The sequence below is a fragment of the Aspergillus multicolor genome (assembly GCF_047715735.1).
Source record: "Aspergillus multicolor strain CBS 133.54 unplaced genomic scaffold BDW74scaffold_31, whole genome shotgun sequence".
Classification (NCBI taxonomy): domain Eukaryota; kingdom Fungi; phylum Ascomycota; class Eurotiomycetes; order Eurotiales; family Aspergillaceae; genus Aspergillus; species Aspergillus multicolor.
This window is the reverse complement of record NW_027395982.1, coordinates 174957-193618: the sequence shown is the minus strand read 5'-3', so window position 1 is coordinate 193618 and position 18662 is coordinate 174957. Positions and strand designations below refer to the sequence as shown.

Genomic DNA, 18662 nt, shown 5'->3' with positions numbered 1-18662 from the left:
GCCGAGATGAGGAGACTACGGCGGGTCGGAAATTTCTTGGTCCGACAGGACACCTGAAAGTATATCACGCAGCACTAGGGTACTTCGGACTTTATCAAGCACTTGAATGTTTTTGAAATTATCTAGCGGTTGAGTCAGAAGCCACAGGCTATGCCCTAATCCACAAAGATTGATTGGGAGGTGCTGGCGTAGTGCTGGAAGAAGCTCTTAAAGAGTCGAATGCTGTGCGCCACATCGTACGTTCCACCTGTCTCACGGATACTGTGCATGCTCAGCTGGGGGTTTCCCAGGTCGAGGGTCCGGGCTCCAAGAGCAGCAGAGAGCATAGGTCCGATCGTGCTTCCGCAGCTGGAGTCGTTGCGGACGACAAAGAGCTGTAGAGGTACACCTTCGCTTTCGGTCTCTACAGCCTTGCGCGCAACTTCCTGGAGAAGAACAATACCAGGCGAGTTAGTGGCATAGCGAGCGTTAGCATTGATCTTAATCACTGGACCCTTGTTGATCTCCGGTCGGTGGTCACTTTCATATTTGGCAGACCAGTTGGGGTGGACACCGTGTGCCATGTCCGCCGAGAGAAGGAAAGAGGTAGACAAAGTCTGCTCATAGGCGGTAGATGTGTCGGCGTCCCCGGCAATAGAGGGTAGGACAGAGAGTCGGCGAATAATGGCAGGGAGCATGCTAGAATCGGCACCTTGAGCAGTGGTGCTTCCGATTTCTTCATGATCGAACAAGGCAATCAGACGAATAGTAGACTCATCGTTCAGGGCAGACTCGTCGGCTACAGATTCAATCAAACCAGCCGTAGCGCAGAAGGAGCTGTTCAAGTTGTCCAAGCGCGGAGAGAAGATGAATTCCTCCAGCAATCCACCGAGGCAGGACTTCTGGGTATCGAACAGAATCATCTCAAAGTCAAGCACATTGGCAGGCTTTACACCCGCCTCGGCGGCTATCATCTCTACAATATGCGGGTGGTGACGCTCTGTAATGGCTTTCAATGGAGAGAATTCTGCGTTCTCACCTTCAGTGGTGGCAGTATTCTTATCACCAGCACCATCGGTCTGACCGGTTCTATTTAGTTCCGCAGCAATCATGCCCGCAATTGGGAAAAGTTGAGTTTCCTTGTTGAAGGAGAATGTCTCCTGGCGTTCCAGATGAATAGCCAGTGTTGGAATGCGGAGGACTACTGACGTTAGAGGCGAGGAGATATAGAATATAAATAAACTTACTTGGGCGGTCAATCTTGATCAATTTCTGGACAATAGAACCATCATCGTTCCGCACCATTGCGCGACCAGCAACTCCTAGATCACGATCAAACCCTAGAGCCAGAAAGTTAGTGACATGAAGTGTAGATTTTAGAGAGCCTTCTCTCACATGTGTGCCAGATACCACCGCCATAGGTCTCAACACCGACTTGGATGTAACCCTCGCCCTTTTTGTTACTAACGGGCTTGATCCTCAGCACAGGAGAATCCGTGTGGGCTCCAATCATCGCGATCGCATTTCCAGGCTGAATACGTCAGTAAGCTGTTCCATTTTGCAGTTCTTAGGCGCACACACCTTCCACTTCTTGCCAACGGCGAAAGCCACAATGGTCGACTGGTTGCGGGTCAAGTAATATTTCCCTCCAGGACGGCAAGTAGAAGCCCACGAGTCCTTCTCCTGTCGTTATCATCAGCAACCTGCAGCGCAGAACTGAGTTATCTTCCTTACCTTAATTTCTTGAAATCCTGCATTTGCGAGAAGGTTTTTGGCCGAGTTCACGGCATGGAAAGCTAGACAACTGCACGTTAGATGATGTCTTTATATTTTGAAGCGGGGTGATGGGAGACGCTACGGGTGGGAGAAGCATTGACGAAGGACAAGAAGTCCAGCGCGGGCTGCTTGAGATTCTTCGTGAGATTCGAAGTCATGGTTGAGTACCCTGGAGCTGATGACGGGGTGGAAGACGATAATGGGCGCTGCCGAAGCTCTGGGCAACGAGGGACAAGTGGAGACGGTGGCAGCTGTCCTCCAGTTTTGATCTCCATAGATCAAGTTATTCTTGGCAGTCAGTCACCGACCTTTGCTCCTTTTGTGATGCGTGTATTTTACATGACATATGGGCAGTAGTCATTGGATAACAAAGCCTCTAAAATCTGATTCCAGAAATGATTAATGTATATAAAGCCATTGGGTCCTAGGTCAACAGGCAGTTATAAGTAGTAGAACTACAGTATGCCCGCTAAGCCCAGTAACTACTAGCTCGTCATGTGATATAGCAACGCCTAGCCTTGATGGGATAAATTGAAGATTGGAACCGCTGCAAGACACTCGGAAAGCCGAAGAACGAGAGACAGGAAACGTGGGACCAGATGATCACCGTCAGTAGAACGCGCGGAGAATTCAGGCTTGTGCTTCGAAAGAAGGGACTGGTGCTGATGGTCCGAGCGTTGTCGCGTTCCAAGGCGCGTGGAATGCGAAACAGTCGCGAAAGCCTATAATGAGCCCGCATTAAGAAGGGAGAACAACAATAACATCAAGCTCAAGGGACGCGCTGGGCCAATCAACTGATGGGCGCTTCGCGTCAATAACTCTCAATAGCGTGTTTGGGCAGACACGACTTGAGCTGTGCGATATCATCGAGTTATTGAAGATTGAATGGCGCAGAGCGGATGACTCCTCTTCTTTGCTCCATCTAGCTGATCGTTGATGATTTAGGCGATGTTGTTGCGTCGATCTTGCGTTGTTCGGGAGACGTTATCCATGTTGGCCTGAGGAATCAATAGCTGGGCAACCACCTCGAAACCCAGAACCGGACTACGTCAGGTCTCAGTCAGGATGCTCAAATGGCTTCTTGTTAAGGCCTAATTCAATTCACTGCTCCCCTGTCTATTTAGATATACTGAACACGAAAAAGAGGTGACAAGGGAAAGAGTCAAAACAATCAACAAAGCCTGTCCAGCCTCCTGTATACAAAAGGGGTTTAGCGCTCCCGGACGCGTGACTGATCAAGGGAAAGGGAAATCCCCTTCCTCTAACGGTCAGTAAATAGAGGAGGGCAAGTGAAGTTGCGCCTCTCATCGTCCTCGCCAGACCGTGGTCAGGTCTCTCTCCGATGCCACTCCTGAACTACCCGATTCGATCCATTTATACCTGCGTCTGGTGCGAGATCTGCCGCCATCAACATCCTTATCGCCCAGTTTACTAGTACTCCGTCACTCCCTCAACCCACTCCCGCCTAGATTCAACCGCTTCAGTCGATTATTGTCCGGAGCGGAGCTGAGGGTTCAGCTGCTGCATTCGCCAACTGCACGGCCACCTCACTCCTATCGAATGCCGACAACCCTTTATTCGCCTTTTGTCCCTACAGCTGCTTGGAGACAGACCTGATTCGCTAGTTGACGCTTGTTGACGCCCGCGAGGTTGCGGTCCGACGTTGAGGCCTGTCGCATTCGCTTGCTGGATTGCTCCCCCAATCTTGCGTTCGACCGCCATTTGAGCATCCCCTCTTCCTTTTCGCCAGGATGCCCGACAGCAACAGGGACTTGGGTCATCCCACGACTCGCAGCGCTCCGAGAGCTACGAGGTCAACAACAGCACATATTGTATCTCCTCCGGGCTCAAGGACCCCTCCAAGCATGCCGGCCAAAACTACTCTTCACTTCCCCGAGCCGACTGAAGGATACCACGCAAGCCGAATCACCTCCGGGCCAATTGATCCTAGTGCGCTGACCAAAGCACTGAGAGAGTACGAGGACGCTGGACGATCCCGTGAAAGGACGCCTGGGACCAGCCCAAGTCGCAAACGTCAGAGGGTTTACGGTGACAGGTATGTGTACATACGTTTCCATTTTGGATCTGCTCCCTATGGTGCGCCCTTTGGAATGAGTCTCGCTAATACTTGATTCCATCGCAGGTTCATTCCTAATCGCGAAGGCCAAGATCTTCAAGCGACCTACAGTCTGCTTCACGAAGAAGGCTGTCCTTCAACACCGTCCAAAACGAAAAAGCGAACACCACACTCGGAGCTCCATTTTCAGAAGAGTAAGCCCCATCTCGATCGCGCCTTGTCTACCCTTGCTGATCATTGTAGCGGAAGAAGCGAATAGAATGTACTCGCGGGTTCTGCGCAGCGAGTTATTCGGAAACACAGTTCCTCAAGCTGATTTGGACGCTCTATCTCCCAACCCCATACGCGCATCCGGCATCGTCGACAAAACTCGCTCTCATACACCCCCGTCACATGTTATCTCCGCTCTTCCACCAGCCAGTATCACTCCTTCAACGCCTCATAAGAACCTTTTCAATTACGCCTCACGCGCTGGATCGGCGCATCCCACACCATCCAAAACACCGCGCAGTCATCATGGGCCGAATCTCAATGTTCGCTCAGAGCTCTATAGCCTATCTCCTATCCGCTACGACAGCCAACGGATACTCGAGACGCCGCGCAAACAACCTCGCTATGTGAACAAAGTACCGTACAAGGTTCTCGATGCGCCTGACTTACAGGACGACTTCTACCTGAATTTGGTCGACTGGGGAAGTAGTAATATCCTGGGCGTTGGCCTAGGAAACTCTGTTTACATGTGGAATTCACAATCTGGCAGGGTGACGAAATTATGTGAGCTCAAGGATGATACAGTCACCAGTGTCAGTTGGATACAAAGGGTAAGGCCACTGCTTCCAGTATGTCCGGGCGACGTCCGCTAATAATGGATATGCAGGGTACGCATCTTTCCATTGGTACGGGCAAAGGTATGGTGCAAATCTGGGATGCAGAACGCTGTCGGCGTCTGCGGACCATGATTGGGCATACCAATCGTGTAGGGGCCTTGGCTTGGAACGACCACATTCTCACATCGGGTTCTCGAGATCGCCACATCTTCCATCGCGACGTTCGGTCTCCAGATCAGTATATTCGCCGCCTTGCCGGTCATAAACAAGAAGTCTGTGGACTCAGGTGGAATACAGAAGACGGCCAACTGGCATCGGGTGGCAACGACAACAAGCTCCTAGTCTGGGACAAATTGAATGAAACCCCTCTCTATCGCTTCTCTGATCATACTGCGGCTGTAAAGGCTATCACATGGTCTCCGCACCAGCACCACTTACTGGCCTCTGGGGGAGGTACCGCTGATCGAACGATCAAGTTCTGGAATACGGCAACAGGGTCTCTGATCAAGGAGGTTGACACCGGGAGCCAAGTTTGTAACCTGGCTTGGTCCAAAAACTCTGATGAGATTATTAGCACCCATGGTTATAGCCAGAACCAGATTGTCATTTGGAAATATCCACGCATGGAGCAGATTGTTTCGCTTACGGGGCATACTTTCCGTGTGCTTTATCTGGCCATGAGCCCGGACGGTCAAACAGTGGTGACCGGCGCCGGCGATGAAACCCTGCGATTCTGGAAAATATTCAACAGACGACCTAGCAGAGACCACACACGTGAAGGCAGCAGATTAGCGGAATGGGGCACGATTCGGTAACGACTTGATACAACTTAGTGCTATGGCATCTTTAACGGCTTCCCATTGGAGTTCTACATAATGCATTAGACGCGGTGTTCCGGCTTTGGCGTTGGTGTTTCCTTCTCAATGTTTGGCGCATGTCCATGGGTGGACTTGGTGGCGGCGGTATCATGGGGTCTAATTTGGCATCTAGCGTTTTCTTGTTCACAGGCGGCTTCTAGGCGGTTTGTTTAATGCGCAACGGTCATATCATCAGATCTCTGTCTCATGTTACTGTTTGCTTTGCTCTTTTAGCATTACCCGGCATCGTTCAGGCATTGTATTGTCCGCCGTCGTTACACTCTCATGTTGCCTTGCTCTTTATTCCTTGACTCGCCCTTTAGACATTCAGTCTAGTAACATGCAAAACATGTTTCATATCTTTTTGCTTTCCAACGACGGGGCTGGGGCGTAAACATGGCACTGTTGGTGTTACTCCGGATGGACAGGACATGACATTGCTCTTTTATCTCACGAATGGCTATTTTATTCTTCCTTTTGCTTTGCTAGAAACTCAAGGTTAGCTTGGGACTATTCTTGTACTCCGTAGTCAGCTCTTTGCATTTGTTCTCTAGTTAGGATCCCTTCTCCTTCGGCTGCTTTGTTTTTATCCCGAATCTCTTACTCTTACCGCAGTGATGACGAAATGATATGGAATGCCTTGATGGTTTCTACTTGTTCCAGTATCCTTTATTCATAGGTATACTTGCAAGGGTGCTTGTGCTGCAGTACATAGTGAGGTAGGATTGGGTGGATCAATCAATGACATTACACTACACGCGTTATCATTCATGCGGCTTGCGAGTGGCTTTCAATAGATTCGGTCGTAGTTGGGAGTCTTTAATAATGAGTTTGTTGAATCTTGAAGCGTGGGTAGAACGAATAATATCCCGTGTTGAATGCTAGATAACGAATATATCTTCTTCGGCGCTTTCAATTGTTACAGAGTAGAAATTATGAGATGAGAAAAGTCTATATAACCAGCCGGACCGGTTCGATGGTCAGAAGCGTCTTGATGCGCTCCAGGAAAGTCCGGGCCCGCTTCTCCTCACCCACGGGAACAGTCAGGCTGAAGACATTGAGAGCTTGTTCGGGTTCAACAGTCTCGATTGAGGCAGCGGGCTGGGTGCGCTTTGTTGTCTTAGCTCCGCTAAGGAAGTCAATGAGATCTCCTTTCACTGTCTTGGTGGGTTGCGGCTCAAAAGCTTCTTCAAGGGCGTTGAGCTCGGGGATATAGTCGCCGCGCGAGACCTTGACGGGCTGCGCGCCGAGAAGCTCGTCGAAGATCTCATCAGCAGATGGTTTGGCGTACGGTGAGCGGGGAAGATCGTCGTTGGCAAGGTCCGTGGCGCGGGCCACGAAGGTAGAAAGAGGAACCGTGAGGCCGACAGATTTCTGAAGCTTCCTTTGCGCACGGAGAACAGTCTCTAGGGAAATTGAAACAGCGACTGATATCGTAGAAGGTGCCTGTGCAACTGCCTTCTCGGCTTCTGGGGCTGGCTCTGGTGCTGCTGGGGCTGGAGGAGGAGCGATCTTGATGTTGCTCAGATCGAGGTGAGCGAGCTTCTCAATCCGTGATGACTGCGTGGAGGAGTAGTCTGAGGCGATGAGGCCAAGGTAGGCGAGAACATCTCCTTTGAGAAGGCGGCCTTTAGGTCCGGACGCGGGGATCTTCGAGACTTCGGACTCAGGAATGCCCTTCTGGTGGAGGAGTGAGCTGACGGAGGGATAGAGCGGGTATGCGGGGTTCTGAGTTTGAGGGGCGGAGGTAGATGCAAGGCCTGATATGAGGAAACATAGCTAGTCAGTAATGCGAACTTGTGAAACGAGGGAGCTTCGGATGCTAGCAATCCATGGCTCTTCTCTCTAGAGCCCAATCTCTCTTGACTGTTCGAATTTCGGGGCGAACTCACGTCGCGAGGTGCGGGCGACAACTCGTGGTCGGTTCGTGCGAAACACAGCCGGAATTTGGCGAATGGTGTAGTTGGAAGCCATTGCTGTACAAACTGCGTCCTCTCGCCGCAGTCCGTTTCGGGATGATGCAGAAGAGCTGTCGAGATCGGCGGGTGAGGCACGGACGAGATCGAGGAGTCACGGAGATCCCGACAACAAATCACCCACGGCAGCTGAGGGGCGGGAAGCGGCGACGAGTCTTGCAATCTGCAATTTATGGTCTGTATGCTTGCGCCGGTCGTCGAGCTAGAGATGTTGAGGATGTTGAGGTCCTGATTTGATTCTCACCGGCGGCCCGGGACGGGAACATTTTTCTGCCGGAACAGCCCCGATTCAACCATCGCAAAACGATAGCCGTTGAGCGTTCCAGCTTAGTTTCTTTTTGTTATCAGGTCAGTCGCTCAGTCACTCTACCAATTAGCCGCGATATGTACCGTCAAGGCAAAACCTGCGGCTTGCCGTGGACTGCGCTACCTTCGCGTATGCATTAAGATCGCGAACTACTGGCTAATCGATCCAAGAGCACAGGCCGCAGGATGTTCGCCAGATCATTTGCCTTTAGGGTGCTTGCGCAGCCCTGCCCAAAGGCTTCACCATCACCGGGCGCCTACTCGCCTAATTCTGCATGGAGGTATTTCTCCTCGAGCGTCTCTCGGACAAAAGCGGCCAGCGGAATCAAGGATATACCTTATCGGAAGCCAGGGCACTCATCGCAGCCTAAGAGCCCTTCTTCGTCAGAGGAGGGGTTGAAGTTTGCCGGACGGCGCCCGGCTGGATTTGCGAGACTAGAACGAAAAGTGGCTAAAGAAGGCGACCTAGTGCTATACAAGGCCCCATCACAACGAAGCTACATTCTCGGCGCATACGGAGGCGCCCTTTTCTGCTTCGCGTATGCTGTGTACAACTCAAATGCCACTATTCGAGACCCAGTGATAGAACTACCGAAGTGGCAGAAGATTCTGACTGGAGGAATCTGCATTATCATGAGTGTCATGGGCACACTCTTTTTCACAAGGACCGGCAGATTGATCAAAACCGTCAAAGCAGTCAGCTCTGGAGGGCAGGCGCACCTCCGCTTCACAGTACGAAGTATGGCCCCATTCCGAAAGCCTTTTGAGTTCGATGTGCTGCCTCATCGAATTCTTTTTACGCGTCAATTAGGTTCCTATCTCGAACAGCGCGGTGGGCAAGGGCATGTGGACGCTCAACCCGGTTCCAAAGGCCCTAGCCTTCTTAGGGCACCTGGACAGGCGATGAGCAGGGGTATGTACAAGATCTTCCAGTCCATTCGACAGGTATTCACCCAGGAGGACTTCATCCTCTTGGAGGTCGATGGCCAGAAGGGTACGTTTCGGATGGACCAGGCAGGTTACGTTTCTGATGACTTTTTACCAGTCTTTGGAGTCGTGCCCGGGAAGCGTCCAACTGCCTGAGTCTCTGAACTGTTGGGTTTCTCGATTACCTTGTATAAATACTCGTCTCTTGAGCGCAATAGTTTGATCCTATAGTTTGTACAATCAATCACTGCTTGTCTAGAAGCTTAACCTGATGTACTTGTTGTACCAAATTCATCCTGGTATGGTATAAGTACGCCAACTTGAAATATATTGGCATCATGACTCTAATCCTCAACGTTCAGACGATCCTAACGGCTGTAGCATTGTTAGAATTTACTGATATATTATTGGTACTATAACCGTTATGAGCGCTGGCGAAGCTCAAACCAGTAAATGGTATCTAGACACCCAGTTTTCCCTCTATCTACATGTCATACAAACTTTACTTCTTCTCCTAATAGAAACACCATTAGACTTATGAGCTCCTCAAAAGTGGTCGAGTTGGTAGAGATCGAACAATCATGTGACCGCAACGCGTGGAATATCGCTCCACGCGATGGGCGCGGCGGCCCCCTCAACAACACTCCGCATCACCGCCTTGCATATTCCTTGAGGATACTACCCCGGCGCCATTGTGCTCTCAGTCGCTACAAGAGCGACGGCGTAGCGGCAAGATGGGGAAACTAATCCGCCTAGAGCTCTACAGTAAGCGATACTCTATCAGCAAAGTCATGGTCGCGACAACTGACTAGCTATCTGCAGACTTCAAGTCCTACAAGGGCCACCATACGCTTCTCTTCGGCGATGCCTACTTCACGTCAATCATCGGACCCAACGGGTCGGGCAAGTCCAATTCGTACGTTGTCCAAGCTGTTACTAGATGTGGAAACGTTTTGCGCTGACCGTTTTAGGATGGATGCGATTTCATTCGTGCTAGGAATCAAATCTTCCCACCTGCGATCTACGAACTTGCGCGATCTTATCTACCGAGGCCGCGTCCTGCGCACGTCGAAAGTCGACGCGGATGGAAACGCCGTGGACGGAGAAACGAACGGGGTTGATGCGACTCAAGATGAGAACGAAGTCGAACCGTCGCAGGACGCCAGCGGGACAAACGATCCGAGAACCGCGTGGGTAATGGCTGTCTATGAAGATGACGCGGGCGAGGAACAGCAGTGGCGGCGCTCTATTACTAGCCAAGGCGTCAGCGAATACCGGATCAACAACCGTGTGGTAACTGCGCAGCAGTACAACGAGGCGCTGGAGGCGGAGAACATTCTTATCAAGGCTCGAAACTTCCTTGTTTTCCAGGGTGACGTGGAAGCGATTGCCTCCCAGTCCCCGAAGGATCTCACACGCCTCATCGAGCAGATCTCGGGAAGCTTGGAATATAAAGCAGAATACGAGCGGCTTAAGGCTGAGGCCGAGGAATCTGCCGAGCTACAGACGGTCCAGCTTAACCGTCGCCGTGCAATAAACTCGGAAATCAAGCAGTATCAAGAGCAGAAGCGGGAAGCTGAAAACTATGCTAGAAAAGCAGAGGAACGCGACCAAGCCATAATTACTCACATCCTGTGGAAACTCTTCCATTTCCAGCGTTTGATTGACGACTCGAGCGCGGAGATTCAGAAGTATCAGGATGAATTGAAGGAATATCGCCGTGGCGTAGAGAAATATGAGCGGAATGTCGAAGATGCGAAGAAGTCTCACGCCAGGGTCGGCCGTGACGTTGCCACCGCCGAGAAGAATATCCTGAAGAAGGAAAAAGAGATCGAAGAAGCTACTAACGCTCTTGTTCCGATCGATGAGAAGGTCGACATCACCAAGAAGAAAGTAGACAGATACAACTCTCGCATCGCAGATATCGCCAAGGAACGGGACACCCAGGCTGCCAGCGTCAAACAGCTGCAAAAGGACCTTAAAGTCGTTGAAAAGGCGCAAGCCCAATGGGAGGCCGATTGGCAAAAGGCTCTGAGCAAGCAAGGCGGCCAGCTCAGCCAAGCTGACCAGCAGGAATACAAGAAACTGAAGGAAGAGGTCAGCAAGCGATCCTCTGCGGAACAGCTGAAGCTTGACAATCTCAAGCGCCAGAGGAAGACTGACGCAGAGGCTTACAACAGCCTGAAGAGCAAATTCGACAGCACGCAGTGGCAGCTTCAGACGTTAGAGACTGACACGAAGACCCTCAGCGAACGCAAGGCAACTGCCAATGATACCGTCAAAACAACCTCGAAGGAAATTGAGAAAAAGAAGAAGGAACTAAACGCGATCACCTCGGAGCGGCTGCGCGTCTCCCAGATGCGAACAGAGTACGAAGAGAGACTTCAAGTAGTCTTGAAGAAGCTTCTCGAGGCAGACAACGGCAAAAAGCAGACTGAGAAAGAAATCCGAGCGAAAGAGCTTATATCAACGCTCAAGCGGATCTTCCCTGGTGTCAAAGGTCGTGTTAGCGACCTGTGTAAGCCGAAGCAGAAGAAATATGCTGATGCCGTAAGCACTGTCCTGGGTCGTCATTTCGATGCTATCGTGGTGGACAATGAGAAGACCGCCAAAGAATGCATTCAGCACCTCCGCGACCAGAGAGCGGGTCAGGCTACATTCATCCCTCTGGAGACTATACAAGTTAAAGCTCTGAATTCCAACCTGAAGGGCATGCATCGCGCCATGCGTCCTGCGATTGAGACGGTTGACTATGACGATTCTGTGGCAAGAGCTATCACTTATGCTTGTGGCAATGCTATCGTATGTGATGACCTCGCAACTGCCAAGTACCTGTGCTATGAGCGACACGTGGACGCGAAGGCCGTTACTCTCGACGGCACCGTGATTCACAAGGGAGGCTTGATGACTGGTGGTCGCGGGCCTCAGCAAAATTCCAAGCGCTGGGAAGACTCGGAGGTGGAGAACCTCTTCAAGCTGAAAGACAAGATCATGACAGATCTTGCGAACCTGCCCAAGGGCCACCGCAGGGGAACCGAGGAAGAAACTCTTCAGGGTGAATTGGTCGGACTGGAGCAACGACTTGCTTACGCCCGTGATGAACTCAAAGCACTTGAGCGTAACCTGAAGGATAAGCATACTGAATTAGACTTTGTCAAGCAGCAGCTTGAGGACCTCCGACCGAAGTATATCGAGAAGAAGGAGGTGCTTGACGAGCTTGACGAGGCTATCGCCACATCCCAGGATGCTGTCAGTGGTGTTGAGGATGAAATCTATCGAAAATTCTGCAAACGCCTTGGCTTCAGCGATATTCGTGAGTATGAAGTGCAGCTAGGTTCTTTGCATGAAGAGGCTGCGCAGAAAAAGCTCGAGTTCACGACGCAGAAAAGCAGAATCGAGAATCAGCTCAGCTTTGAGCAACAGCGGTTGCAGGCTACAACCGACCGAGTTGCTAGTCTGCAGACACAACACGAGCGTGATGCCAATTTAATCGAAAAGCTTGAGGCTGAACAGGAGGAAGTACGGAATAAGCTCGACGAGCTTAACGCCGAACTCGAGATTTTGCGCGAGAAGCTCGCGGAGCAGAAAGAGAAGTACGGACAGTCCGCTGAGAACCTGACCCAGCACCGGAGAGAACTTCAGAAGCGCAGCAATGACGTAGAATCTACATTCAAAGCCATTAACGGCCTGGAGGCAGAGGTCCAACGCAACTCGTCTGGTCGATACGCGCTCCTTCGGCGCTGCAAGCTTGAGGATATTGACATTCCGCTGACTGAAGAATCGAATGCGCTTGACCAACTCCCCATTGATGAACTTGTCCAAGGGGCCGACCCGGATGCGATGGACGTGGACGAAGACACACAGACAAATGGCGATTTTGCGGTGCAGGATTACGGCATTGAGGTGGACTTTGACTCTCTCGGGGAGACTCTTAAGGAGGTAAGTTTTGAGTCCGACAAAAATTTGATAGGAGATTCTGACCGTTTAGGATTCCGATGAGAAACTCGAGGAGGAATTGCTGGAGAAAGTCCGCACTCTTAATAGCGACCTTGATAAGATGGCGCCCAACACGCGTGCACTGGAGCGCCTCGAAAGCGTAGAGAACAAACTCAGGGGCACAGAGAAGGACTTTGAACAAGCACGGAAACATGCTCGAAAGTCTAAAGATGACTTTGAAGAGGTTATGCGACGACGCTCAGAGCTCTTCAACAAGGCCTTCTCCCACATTTCTGAGCAGATTGGACCTATCTACAGGGAACTAACTCGGAGCTCAAATTACCCATTGGGAGGACAAGCGTAAGTTTTTGACCTCAGTCCTTTGAAACTCTAAGCTGACTTGGACAGGTACCTCGATATCGAGGACTCCGACGAGCCCTACCTCGACGGCATCAAATATCACGCCATGCCTCCACTCAAGCGTTTCCGAGACATGGAGCACCTGTCTGGTGGTGAAAAGACCATGGCCGCACTGGCTCTTCTCTTCGCTATTCATTCGTACCAGCCATCGCCCTTCTTCGTTTTGGACGAGGTCGACGCTGCGCTTGACAACACCAACGTTGCTCGTATTGCTAACTACATATACGACCACGCGGCGCCTGGAATGCAGTTCATCGTCATTAGTTTGAAGAATGGGCTTTTCCAGAACAGTGAGGCTCTGGTCGGTATCTACAGAGACCAGGTGGAAAACAGCAGCAAATCTCTGACGCTTGATGTAAGTCCACCCTACTGCCCATAAGTCTGTCCTGACGATGGCATTACTGACACTTTATAGCTACGGAAGTACACTTAGCCTAATGCTCTGAGTGGGGGTTTCTTTGTTTACGGAGTACTCGGCGGCGATCTCACGAAACGTAGAATAGCAATTACATTTGAGATTCCTTCATGATTCAATCATTATATCATCATTGCTTTCTTTATCCAGAAGGCTTACCTCAACCCGTCCATCGCTTATCTTAGTGTCTGATCGCAAGGCCCTTCTCTTCCTGTGCAGGTGAACCGAGGTTTGCCCGCGCCCAGCTAAGGAACAAAAGCTCCATCGCCGATCGCGCTCGCCTCTTCTCCGACTGGCTCTCACGCCCTAGTTCATAAATTCTCGGTGTCTAGGACGAATCATCTGCTCTCGTTGTTTTAGTGTCAGATGGCATGAGCTTGTCAATGTCACTTCGACGCCAATCAAGTTCCCCACACTTTGTCTCAATCCCAGCTGTTATCAAATTCCCTCATCTTGCCTCATTATGTAACAGTTGGGCTTCCCCGCAATCTGGGTGGACCGTCCAGATGATAAGTAACGGGGGGCGAAGCACGCGAGTTCCTGGAATGTTGCCGGCCTATTTCATGGCAATTTGTCCAGCAACTCTCTTGTTGCACCGCTTCGCGTTTGATCATCTGTTGAGTTATTCGGAACCCGACACCGAAGAATTCAGAGTCTACGTACACCATGAAAGACATACCAGCGGATGATGATGTTCATCTGGCTGCCCTTGGGCACAGAGCCGAGCTGAAGAGGAATTTCTCAATGCTGTAGGCATCTTAATCCTCCGACCGTGCTTCCGATGGGCGTTGATTGCTAACGAGTGTTCGCTCCCAACTAGTTCGATGCTGGGTCTAGCCTTTGCGATTTTAAATGTACGTTGCCCATACCAGCGGAGACCAGGAGAATTGGATCGGACTGGAACTCGGACATAATGACGCGGACGCTTACACCTTGCAGTCTTGGACCGCTCTATCCACGAGCTTGAACCTTTCTCTACCGAGTGGAGGCTGTACTTCTGTTGTATGGGGATTGGTCACTGCTGGCATTTGCAATATTTGTACAGCCTCGTCTCTTGCGGAGTTCCTCTCCGCATGGCCCACGTGAGTACATGGTCCCTTCCAGAGACAGATGGGAGTCTAATGGTTGGGTAGAGCTGGTGGACAGTACCACTGGGTTGCAGGTTAGTTACCCACACATTCGAAGTAAAACAACCGACTAGCTCCTACTGACTCTTTTAAATAATACAGCTAGTTAGTATTCACACCCGACTTGCGCAAACGTGCTCTCTCTGATCGATTATCATAGTCTCATGGAAACGGCAGATGCCAATCCTCTCCTGGATTACGGGCTGGGCAAATGTTGCTGGCTGGGTCAGTATCGCAATTCAATTGGGGCCTAGAAAGTTTACTGATGGGTCTCAGTTGGCTTTGACTGCTACTGGCGGACTCCTGGGAAGTACACTCATTGGAGGCATTATTGGCTTGATGTATCCGGTATATCTCCTGTCATTTTGCCTATAACTCTTGAGTATTGACCAAGTCTGCCAGATGTTTGAGTTCCAACGCTGGCACCAGTTCCTCATCTATATCGCAATCAACATTATCGCATTTACTATCAATGCCTTCATGAATGTGGGACTTCCACTAGTCACCAAGAGTGCCTGTATGTACTGGTATATCCTGGCCTGAATCTGTGGCAAACACTGATGAAACTAGTCATCTGGTCACTCACGGGATTTGTTGTCATATCGATCACAATTCTTTCGTGCGCATCACCAAACTACAATTCCGGAGAGTGAGTATCATGATACGCGTCCTAGTCCATAGAAACTGACGTGTCTAGGTTCGTGTTCGGCGAATTCATTAACACAACAGGCTGTATGGCTTCCTGATCCTTTAAAAATTGAAAGCGAAGCTTATTTAATCTAGGGCCTGACGGTGTCGCTTGGCTGCTTGGGGTAAGCTCCACTATATCTGCTTAGCTGAATATCGCTAACTTGGAACAGTTGCTGCAAGGTGGCTTTGGTCTCACAGGTTTCGTATGTGATCCTCGTCTTTGATAAGACATTTGACTGATAGTAGATTAGGACGGCGTTGCACACATGATTGAAGGTACGCCATTAACCAAACGGTTCTCAGAGGATCTTCGCTGACCTCTCCCAGAAATCCCTAATCCCTCAGTGATCGGGCCCAGAATTATGATCGGATGTGTGGTCATCGGTATCACTACTGGCCTCATCTTCCTCATTGTGTTGCTTTTTGTTGCAGGAGACATCAATCTGGTCATCGCGTCTGCTGCGACACCCCTCCTGCAGATCTTCTATGATGCGACAAGAAGCAAGGCAGGATCGATCTGTCTTCTTATGTATGCTTACTGTCTATTTCTTCTTTAACGCTCAATACTAACGAGTGCTTACAGGTTCCCCTTAGTCTGCACTGTCTTCGCTGCAACCACCATCATGACCACAAGCAGCCGCATGGTATATGCATTTGCTCGGTGAGCTAAACGCGATCGCCTGAAATACTTGCTATACTGACGGTGGAGGACAGAGATGGAGGACTGCCTGCCTCACCTTTCTTTAGCAAAGTTCACCCGAAGCTGCAGGTCCCACTTAACGGGCTGTATATGACTATGTTCTGGGTGATCGTATTCGGATGCATCTTCCTCGGCTCCTCAAGGTAGGCGCTTCCCCCCACCCCCCACACCGTAATAGCGCTAACACGAAACAGTGCATTTAATGCAATCACCTCTTCATCAGTTGTTATGCTTGATATCGCATACGGTATCCCAATCGCGATCAATTGCTTGAGGGGCAGACAAATGCTCCCCGAGAGACCGTTTGTCCTGCCGCAGACTCTTGGTTGGATCGTCAATCTGGTAAGCTAACAGCCTTCAGAGCTTTTTCTCAAGACGTGTAGATCTCTAACACCCTTGTTACCCAATAGATTGCGCTGGCGTATATCTCATTGACCACGGTGCTTTTCCTGTTTCCTCCCGAATTGCCTGTGACGGGCAGCAACATGAGTAAGTCATCCGTTCCTAGGCGTTCCCCAAACACTGACCCGAGTCCAGACTACTGCGTTGCTGCCATTGGCGTTGTCATCATCATTTCAACGTTCCAATGGATCGTTGACGGCCGAAAGAACTTTACTGGACCGCGTGTAGATGCCGAAGTGCTAGCGGCGGTGGAAGGCCATGGCGGTTCGAATATTGACCAGACTGCTGACACTAAGGGGGAAAAATAGAGGTAGATAGGATTAAATCCAACACCCAGACGTGGTATGACTGGGCCTTCCATACAAAAAACCGAGTATAAATCTGCACGCGATAGTCATGCCATAGTCTAGCCATGCGGCGATACTAGAGCTATTTCCGTAGGAGAGCGGAACCATTACGTCATTTGTCCCAACGATAACCGCGATCCCCAGCTTTTCTGCTCTAGCCTCAACCTTTAGGTACAGCTCCCTAGTGCAGACCCTTTGCGCTTCAGCTTTGCACGGGTACCCTTAGAGAAGGACTACTACCTTTGATGATGTATATGAATATTCTAGCTGTATAGGCTATCAATCACCTTCGACCCTACCACTATCCAAAAAAATCACCTCTACGCCAAGCTTCAAGCTCCTCATCAACGAGTTCCACCATGATGGCGCTCAATCTTCTCAGAAACCTGCTGCCCTGGGGCCACAGGGTCATCTTTAACCTCCGACCATGCGACACGATTGAGATCGATACAGCGCAAGAAAAGGCTGCCCGAGCCTTAAAGCATCTTCTAAAACTCAACCACGCCAACTATGCGATTCTCTGGAACCAGCGCAAATTTCATAACCATGCACCCCATTCATTATGCTCATTCTTTCTGTTCGGTGCAGATGCGAATGATCTGAATCGATTATATGAGGCCGAGTTGAAGCCGTTGGATGCCTGGGAGGATTCCCCCGGGGAGATTAGCACATACGACTGGAGGGATTACCTAGGGAAGAGAGAGTAAGATCCCCAGAATAATCATCGCTAAATGCGAAAGTGCTAATGGACTGGGTTAGATACCAGAGAGCTTACGTTGATTTCTTCGAGGATGAGCTCGTTCGCCACGGCTATGACTGGAAGCAGGTCGTCTTTCACTACCTGTTCTCAGGGAAAGAACCCCTCTTCAACTCTTTGACCTCTGATCGTATGTATCCGCCGCCTATAGCTACTGGGTTAGACTAATTGCGGACAGTCGGCCATCCCCTCATCCACCTAGCCTACGCATTTGAAGTGTCCAGTCGCGAAGTAGCAATGGAAGCTCTATCACTCACGACAGTCTGCCACGGCACAACCCACAAGTACCTCGACGACCCCTCCTACTCGCAAGCCGAGCCTTCCTACCACTCTACCTCGCCTTTCGAGATCCTCCAGAAAGTCCGCGCTGACAAGCGTCTAACCAACCTTTTCTCAGCCCCCGGCGACCACAACACAGAGGTCGTCTTTCGCGATGCCGAAGCAACAATACTCGAACACTGGAATGCATGGAGAATCACACCCAACAGCGACCCCATGAAGTCGCTTCGAGAAAGCCAGGAGCTTGCTGTTGCATTATTGACAGCAACACTGAGCTCTGACACCCCGGGCGCGAAGTACGACTTCTTCTTCGTCCACGTCCTTACCACTAGTCATGCTGTGCGGGTCTTACTCCCGTTAATACCCACCCGGTTCCAGATCCCTCTCGTGCGGCAGTGGTGGCTAATGACACTGGCTGTATACATTGGGCAGCTGAGGCCGGAGATCAACCTTGACTCTGTGCGGAACTATGATATCGAGGGGAAGAACTGGGGTTATATTCAAGATAAGGCTCTCCACGGTGAGCATTCCACGGAGACGCATTATATCAAGGCTCTCCGAGTCTGCAGGGATACAGCAAGGACGTGGGGGGATCCGGATGAGTTCTATCTGAAGGCTGCGGCTAAGTTCGCAGATGGATTTACGGAATGGGGTGGGTTTGTTTAACTGCACTTCTTTTAGATTTGTCAAGCATATTTTTGTATAGTTTGGACCTTGTTTTGTACTATATTGTTGGTTACTATATCCCCTTTGGTCTCAAAACATTCATCGCTTTTAGTATCTTGTACTGTTAATGGTGGAGTATACTACTCTGCGCTCCTGAAGATAAGGAAAGAATATAAAATAGCTATTATCTGCAGGTAG

The 18662-nt window shown here is 50.5% G+C and overlaps 6 protein-coding genes across 6 annotated transcripts; 4 read left to right on the top strand and 2 right to left on the bottom strand.

The window, feature by feature from the left end:
• Positions 1-155: 155 nt before the first annotated feature.
• Positions 156-1913, bottom strand: BDW74DRAFT_170256 (M18 family aminopeptidase; the record flags this gene model as incomplete). The annotated part of the gene is made up of 6 exons (XM_073727139.1): positions 156-1180; positions 1227-1319; positions 1375-1510; positions 1561-1662; positions 1714-1775; positions 1838-1913. 6 exons carry the CDS (start codon positions 1911-1913, stop codon positions 156-158), a joined length of 1494 nt encoding a protein of 497 aa, XP_073580052.1.
• A 1087-nt stretch (positions 1914-3000) lies between these two features.
• On the top strand, positions 3001-6138 carry BDW74DRAFT_85350 (WD40 repeat domain-containing protein). Its single transcript, XM_073733894.1, has 4 exons — positions 3001-3811; positions 3899-4026; positions 4076-4653; positions 4710-6138. The coding sequence occupies exons 1-4, from the start codon at positions 3507-3509 to the stop codon at positions 5472-5474; spliced, it is 1776 nt and encodes a 591-aa protein (XP_073580051.1). The 5' UTR covers positions 3001-3506; the 3' UTR covers positions 5475-6138.
• A 105-nt stretch (positions 6139-6243) lies between these two features.
• On the bottom strand, positions 6244-7694 carry pdx1 (putative pyruvate dehydrogenase complex component Pdx1). The gene is made up of 2 exons (XM_073725584.1): positions 7409-7694; positions 6244-7276 (listed from the first exon to the last, which is right to left on the bottom strand). Exons 1-2 carry the CDS (start codon positions 7488-7490, stop codon positions 6468-6470), a joined length of 891 nt encoding a protein of 296 aa, XP_073580050.1. The 5' UTR covers positions 7491-7694; the 3' UTR covers positions 6244-6467.
• A 153-nt stretch (positions 7695-7847) lies between these two features.
• On the top strand, positions 7848-9001 carry BDW74DRAFT_160237 (uncharacterized protein). Its single transcript, XM_073725583.1, has one exon. The coding sequence runs from the start codon at positions 7985-7987 to the stop codon at positions 8879-8881; it is 897 nt and encodes a 298-aa protein (XP_073580049.1). The 5' UTR covers positions 7848-7984; the 3' UTR covers positions 8882-9001.
• Positions 9002-14162: 5161 nt separating this feature from the next.
• Positions 14163-16723, top strand: BDW74DRAFT_181892 (GABA permease GabA; the record flags this gene model as incomplete). The annotated part of the gene is made up of 18 exons (XM_073730127.1): positions 14163-14245; positions 14317-14350; positions 14436-14578; positions 14630-14658; positions 14784-14848; positions 14900-14971; positions 15026-15140; positions 15194-15272; positions 15321-15355; positions 15407-15435; positions 15484-15516; positions 15565-15589; positions 15641-15842; positions 15897-15974; positions 16028-16156; positions 16208-16355; positions 16424-16502; positions 16551-16723. The coding sequence occupies 18 exons, from the start codon at positions 14163-14165 to the stop codon at positions 16721-16723; spliced, it is 1551 nt and encodes a 516-aa protein (XP_073580048.1).
• A 178-nt stretch (positions 16724-16901) lies between these two features.
• BDW74DRAFT_160227 (questin oxidase family protein) lies at positions 16902-18654 on the top strand. Its single transcript, XM_073725582.1, has 3 exons — positions 16902-17465; positions 17522-17649; positions 17698-18654. The coding sequence occupies exons 1-3, from the start codon at positions 17122-17124 to the stop codon at positions 18462-18464; spliced, it is 1239 nt and encodes a 412-aa protein (XP_073580047.1). The 5' UTR covers positions 16902-17121; the 3' UTR covers positions 18465-18654.
• Positions 18655-18662: the final 8 nt, after the last annotated feature.